The sequence below is a fragment of the Vigna umbellata genome, chromosome 3 (assembly GCF_029865625.1).
Source record: "Vigna umbellata cultivar VRB3 chromosome 3, Vumbellata_1.0, whole genome shotgun sequence".
In the NCBI taxonomy this organism is placed as follows: Eukaryota; Viridiplantae; Streptophyta; class Magnoliopsida; order Fabales; family Fabaceae; genus Vigna; species Vigna umbellata.
In genome coordinates this window covers 53184729-53190728 of record NC_142167.1, presented here as the reverse complement: position 1 = coordinate 53190728, position 6000 = coordinate 53184729, and the positions used below count along the sequence as shown (strand labels likewise).

The following is a 6000-nucleotide window of genomic DNA, read 5'->3' as shown; positions in this document are numbered from 1 at the left end:
GTTAAGTTTCTGTAAAAAGAAAACTTGTACTTGGAATTTAGTGGTGCAGTGGCTCTTTTCTGAAATTGGCCTTGGTGCAGTGAAGTTATTAGATGCAAAAACCAATTTTATAATTTAAAACCTGAGATAGTTATGGTGCAATGGTAATTCTGGTCTTGTTAGGATGATTTTAGGCTTTAAAATTGTTTTTAAAAGTGTAGTAGTTGAAGGTGCTAATTACATTATCCACATAGATTACTTTAGAGCTGTGAAAATAGATCACAACTCGCGGGCCAATCCGGCCCACCACGGGTTTGAGCTGAATTGGGTTTGAAAAAATTGTATTTTTTTATGCGGATCAGATTTCAACCCGGCTCATGCGAGTTGAACCCGTAGTGGGCCGGGTTGGCTCACCAACCCACCTACCTAATTTTATTTTATTAAAATTTAATTTTAATTTTATAAAAAAATATTTATTATTTTGTTTTTGCTTGAAAAATTTATTTAAGTTTCTTATTTTCAAAATTAATTAAACACCGCTGTTGGGGAGTAAAATTTGTATAGATTTGAATTATGGAAAGTTTGTAAATTTTTTTTATTTTAAAAAAATTGTAATTAAGTGAGTCAGTGAGTCAACCCGTTTACCCACCAACCCGTGGTGGGTCGGGCCGAGTTCGAATATTTTTGGCTCGCTAATAAATGAGCTGGGTTGGGTTGGCTCACTAAGTGACCAACCCGTGGTGGGCCGGGTCGGGTCGGGTCAGGTGGTCCGTTTTGACAGCTATAGATTACTTTAATTGGTTAAATCAATGGTAATATTTACTAAAAAATAACTGATGCATGCTTCTGGATTGCAAATTCAAGCTTGGAATTAAAGTTTTTGCTGTGGTATTCTACTGAAAATTGGTTGTTTAAGCTGACACAAAATCTAGTTTGGTGCAGGAAATTTTTATTAGTTAAAAAAAACAGTTTAGTATGCTAATTAAAACAGATTGGATGCAGTGATAATATGGACTATATAATGTTAATCCAGGGATATAGTTTTTGTAGCTGATGCATGGTGTGTCTTAAGAATTCTGGTTAGAAAAATGTGGTGTTTTAAGTTTGAACATGAAGCTTTATAAGTATATATGTGGTGTCTATGGTTGATCTAAGTGTTAGATAGAAGTCACATTGTTGTATGGTGCTGGATAAATATGTTGGTTGTGGAAGCTTAAGTATATAGTTGCTTATTAAATTGGTGCATACTATTTGAATTGGTTCACCCACTAGTGCAGTCAAGGGAAATGACAGTGGTTCCTCAATCGAGGCAAAAAGTCTACCCCTTTTTGCCTCGGTTGTGAACCGAGTCAAAAAGCGGTAGAATTTTGCCTCGGTTCTTGCTGAACCGAGTCAATATCTCGGATTCTACTGCCTCGGTTGGGACCTGAACTGAGGCAGTAGAGTGGTTTTTGGGCAATAGAGCTGCAGCTACAAAAAAGGTTCTAGGAAGTTGGCTGTTAAAAGTAGAAAGCACTAAAGCAGGCTTGTCTCCGCTGTTCTTCTGAGAATGCACCAAACCTTTCGGGAACACAAAGATTTCACCTTTCTTAATGGACTTTGAGATGAGCTTGTTGGCTGTGGTGATAAACCCCGCGTCTAATTGACCATCCAACACAAACAAAATCTCAGTGGCACGAGGGTGTGTGTGAGGTGGGTTAAGTCCCCCAGCTTTATAGTCTATTCTAGAGAAAGACACTCCCAATGTGTTAAGTCTTGGAATTTTTTCCACATTGGCTGCAGTAACCAAAGATCCCAATGTGTTGTTGATAACTCCAGGTTTGGCTAAACCAGCAAAGAAGAAATCAGCTTCTGTCACATTCGTCTCTGCCTTGCAGGAAAATCCATTCACCTTCACACATGAACACAATTAATTACACACCACTGATTACTGCACTATTGTCCTAAACACAACTTTGGCATATTTATTTGAACTATAAGAGTAGAAAGAGAAAACTAAAATGGCGGTGAATGTGATACAAAGGTCTTGAAGTGTGCGACATAACAAAAGATGACCAAAAATGCATAAGACCCAACTAAGCTCAATCTGCCCCAACCCAAGAGTCTACTGCCATCTAGTCTGAACATGTTCGTCGTCACTGGCTACCTCGAAGGTGGACTTCCTCACGGTCAAACCCAATGCAGATGCAACGAAGCTCTCAAAGAAACCCAAACGCAGATCAAACAAAAATCCCAGACCCAGATCTCACCTTCTCAAATTGCACAAATATAACAAGAGCAGACAAAAGAACAGGACCCCAAAGTCCCAAATCGAAACCCTAGAATGCAATGCACCGCCACTAAACTCCGATAGACCGAGACATTCTCCGTCGTAGAGACGCCAGCAAACGAATCCATGCGTCGAAGAGATGGGTCGCGCCAATATTTCGAACTTGCATTCCCTCCTTGTGAGAAAGAACGAGAACTGAGAACGATTTGGGGAAGAAGGGAGGCTCCTGCAAGGCAAAACCAGAACAGAGAGAAGAAAAGATGAAGGTTGATGCCTCCCTTTCTTGTGAAGCCGGGAAAGAGAAGAGAGAAGAAAAAAGTTGGAGTTTGAACCCTCGCAGAAACACCACCGCTATAGGACGCCCTCGCCGCAACCTCACCGCGACCGCGCCACGACCTTGCTGTGCCTCGCCGCACTCGCCATCAACGTTGAGTCTGCCGCGATGAAAAAAAAAGAGCAGAAGCTTTAAGCTTCTCGATTTTGAATGAAGAAGAGAAAAAAAATGGAGGATACCCAAGGCTCGCGAGAAAAGATACCTAAGTACAAAACCTTTCTGCCTCGGTTGGTTAGAGACCGAGGCAGTAAGGCAATTTCAAAAAGTTGTCAGTTGAATATCCAGTTTTAGGTGGAAAGTGGCAGAACATTACGCCTCGGTTTGGCTTTTAATCGAGCTAATTTGGCTTTTATGCTTCGGTTTCCCTACAATCGAGGCGTATAAGTTCGTTCAAATTGCAAAAAGGCCACCGCCTTTACATATGCTTCGGTTTTCTGGAAACCGAGACGTATGACCCGTGTTCTTAGCCCTATTTTTCACTAGTGACCAATGGTCACGGGGTTAATGGTTCACTGATGAGATTATATTGGTTGTTTAAGTATGTGAGTCCTTGAAGGCATTATGGAGTCTGGTGCATGAACTGGGATTAGCGCTGGATTAGTGAACTTGATGTAGTGTTTTTATTTTCTGGACTGTTTGAACACTGGAAAGACTTGCAGGCGCATATATTGCAGCCTACTGTAGCTAATGCGTACCTCTCAGTTTTAGTGCAGCAGTTGACACATATGATGCTTGGTGTAATTGACACATAAATATGGTTTTCAGACAACATTCTATTTCTAGACACAAGTAATTTTTATGTAGGTTCTGAACGTGCAGCATTTTGGAAGTGAACCTTGTTCTTTATAAACTAATAGTTGATGGACATGTTGTATGGTACTAGCAATTGGTTTAGCATAGTTTGTGTAGGTGCATATTTGGATAGAAGCTGCTAGAGAATTGATTTTCTACATTAGTAAATAAGGAAGACTGATATGAGGATTGGCACATAGTTTTGAGCATGCAATTTTGGTGATGTTAAGTGATTAAGAAAGGTGCTAAGAAAAAATCTTTGATGTCCAGTTTTTCATGGAATTTTTTCTGCTGTGGAAACTATTTTAAAAGTTTGCTTTAAGCATGAATATGGTGTAGGTGCAAACTTAAAAGGAGTTTGTTAGTAGCTATTAAACTATTGGAATATTTTTTATGATGTTTATAACATTTCAGAATTTGTTTAAGTTATATTAGTTGTTAATTTTGGTATGGGTAGAGATGTTTGGGAATAAATCATAGGGGTTAAGGTATATAATCTCTTTTAGTCTTTTACTTAAGTTATTTTCATCTTGTTATGTGCATGATTCATATACTATGTGTTCTCGTTTCATTTGCAATATTAAATTTTGGTGTTTTGTTGATTAAAATGAATACGTTGTTTTGGTTGTTGTTTGGCTGACTCTTGTTGTTTTGAATCGAATGTTGTTGTTTGGACAAGTTAAGTTTGTTGATTGGAAGTTATACATGTGGTGCAAGTTATATCCATTTCTAATGAGTTGAGAATGGTTATTTTCTAAGTTGTGTAGGGTTGAATTGTTGGTTTGTTTGATTGTGTTAAGTCTTTTGTTGTCGTAAGTGTAAAGTTGGAGGATTGTTCTCTTTCATCTAAAACTTGGCTAAGTCGGGGAAAAAAGAGGTTGATCATGATCGTAAGGATTTGGGCTTAAGCGGAGTAAACTTGTAAAGCTTATGGAAGCTTTGATTTGGTTGTAATTTTTAGTTTTGTAATTTTTCCTTTCTTTGCCTTTTGTAATTCGACCTTGTTAGATATCTTGGAGAAGTCTTTGGTGCTCAATCTCATCTCCCAACAAGATCCTTAATTTCCTAGTAAATTGTGTTTTAGTTGGTTGGTTAGAGGAACCAAAGTTCTTCTAACTTAATCATTAGGCAACATAACTAGTTTATTATTTGCTTTCTTTAATTGTGATAGTTTAGTGTGTGTCAATTTTAATTTCAACTTTAGTTTCCTTTGAGAAATTTGGTTCAAGAGTGCCTAAGGTAAACTTTGACTAGGAAATGTCTGGTATATAAGCAATTCATTGTGATTCACTTCCCTTTCCTAGAAGTAAACTTGGGTGTCTTTTGCCTCCTTAAGTCTCTTGAGGAACTCCTTTTGAAATTTAAGTATTTGCTTGTGCATTGTATCTTTTTGAAAACCTTTAAGGATGTCTAAGTTAGCTTCCTATGAAATTGGTAGTGACTCTAATGAGGAATTAAAACTCACTTTGAAAAATTTAGCAAAAGAGCTAAAGTCACTTACGATTTGGCAAAAGCAAGAAACTTTTATCAAAGAAAAAGAAAGAATTAAAAGAGAAGAGTATTTTGCTAAGTTGAAAGAAGAACTTAGAGTCCTTAATGAGAAACAAGAAAAGGCTCAAGAAGATATAAGAAAAACAAGATTAAAACCAAGAGTAGGAATAGGAGTAGGAGTCACACAAGAAGGAGTTCTAAAACTCCAACTCAACCCACACATTATGAGGTAGATAGTAGGCTTGCCCATCAATATTATCAACCTCCCCCTCTTAAAATTCAAAGAGAGAACCCTCCAAGAGAAGTTAGAGTAGACCTCCACCATTTCCATGGAAAAGAAGATGTTGAGACATAATTAGATTGGGAAATGAAAGTTGAACAACACTTTGAGTGTCATCATGTGAGTGAGGAGAGAAAGGTCACTTTGGCCACTTTGAGTTTCCAAGGAAATGCCATGTATTTGTGGACTCCCCTTGTGTGACAGAGAAGACTCTCTAATTTTCACCAAGTCACCTATTGGAATGACTTAAAAAGTGTCATAAGAAGAAGACACATTCCCTTATACCATCATAGGGAGCTAATGGACAAACTCCAAAGGCTCCAACAAAAAGACATAAGCATTGAGAGCTATACGCAAAAGATGAAGCTCTACATGATGATAACGGGAATTAAAGAGGAAGAAAAGACCACCATCTCTAAGTTTTTAAGTGGTCTTAAACTTGAGATTAGGGATAGAGTGGAATTTTTGCCCCACCAAAGACTTAAATGATTTGGTACAAATTTTCATTAAGGTAAAGCAACAACTCTTAAAAAAGGTTTAAAGCTTTCCACTCTAACTCTAGTGTTATGAAAGACTATAAGATGGTAAGCAAGTGGTGAAGAAGAACCCTCTAGGAACATAAGGAGGAAGAAGAGAGAAGATAAAGAAAAAGAGAGACTAAGGGTGGGAACATCATCTCACACTCGCACTGGTTAAATTAAGTGTTTCAAGTGTCTTGGTAGAGGTCACATTGCATCGCAATGCCCTACCAAAAATACCATGATCTTAAGGGGTATTGATGTATATAGTAGCCAAGATGACGAAAGTGAGAGTGAGAGAAGTGGCGCAAAGAAACAAGAAGAAAGTGTAAGTGAG

The 6000-nt window shown here is 38.0% G+C and overlaps 1 protein-coding gene across 1 annotated transcript; it reads right to left on the bottom strand.

Annotated features, from left to right (window-relative positions):
* Nucleotides 1–1297: 1297 nt before the first annotated feature.
* LOC148202933 (germin-like protein subfamily 2 member 2) lies at nucleotides 1298–2671 on the bottom strand. Its single transcript, XM_088109706.1, has 4 exons — nucleotides 2645–2671; nucleotides 2412–2474; nucleotides 2229–2297; nucleotides 1298–1870 (listed from the first exon to the last, which is right to left on the bottom strand). Exons 1-4 carry the CDS (start codon nucleotides 2669–2671, stop codon nucleotides 1298–1300), a joined length of 732 nt encoding a protein of 243 aa, XP_087965832.1.
* Nucleotides 2672–6000: the final 3329 nt, after the last annotated feature.

Coding starts and splice junctions, on each gene's coding strand:
- LOC148202933 (XM_088109706.1), bottom strand. CDS start 2,671: ATGGCGAGTGCGGCGAGGCACAGCAAG. Junction 2,298..2,411: donor CTCACAAGGAGGGAATGCAA/GTTCGAAATATT, acceptor ATTGCATTCTAG/GGTTTCGATTTGGGACTTTG. Junction 1,871..2,228: donor TATTTGTGCAATTTGAGAAG/GTGAGATCTGGG, acceptor TCATGTGTGAAG/GTGAATGGATTTTCCTGCAA.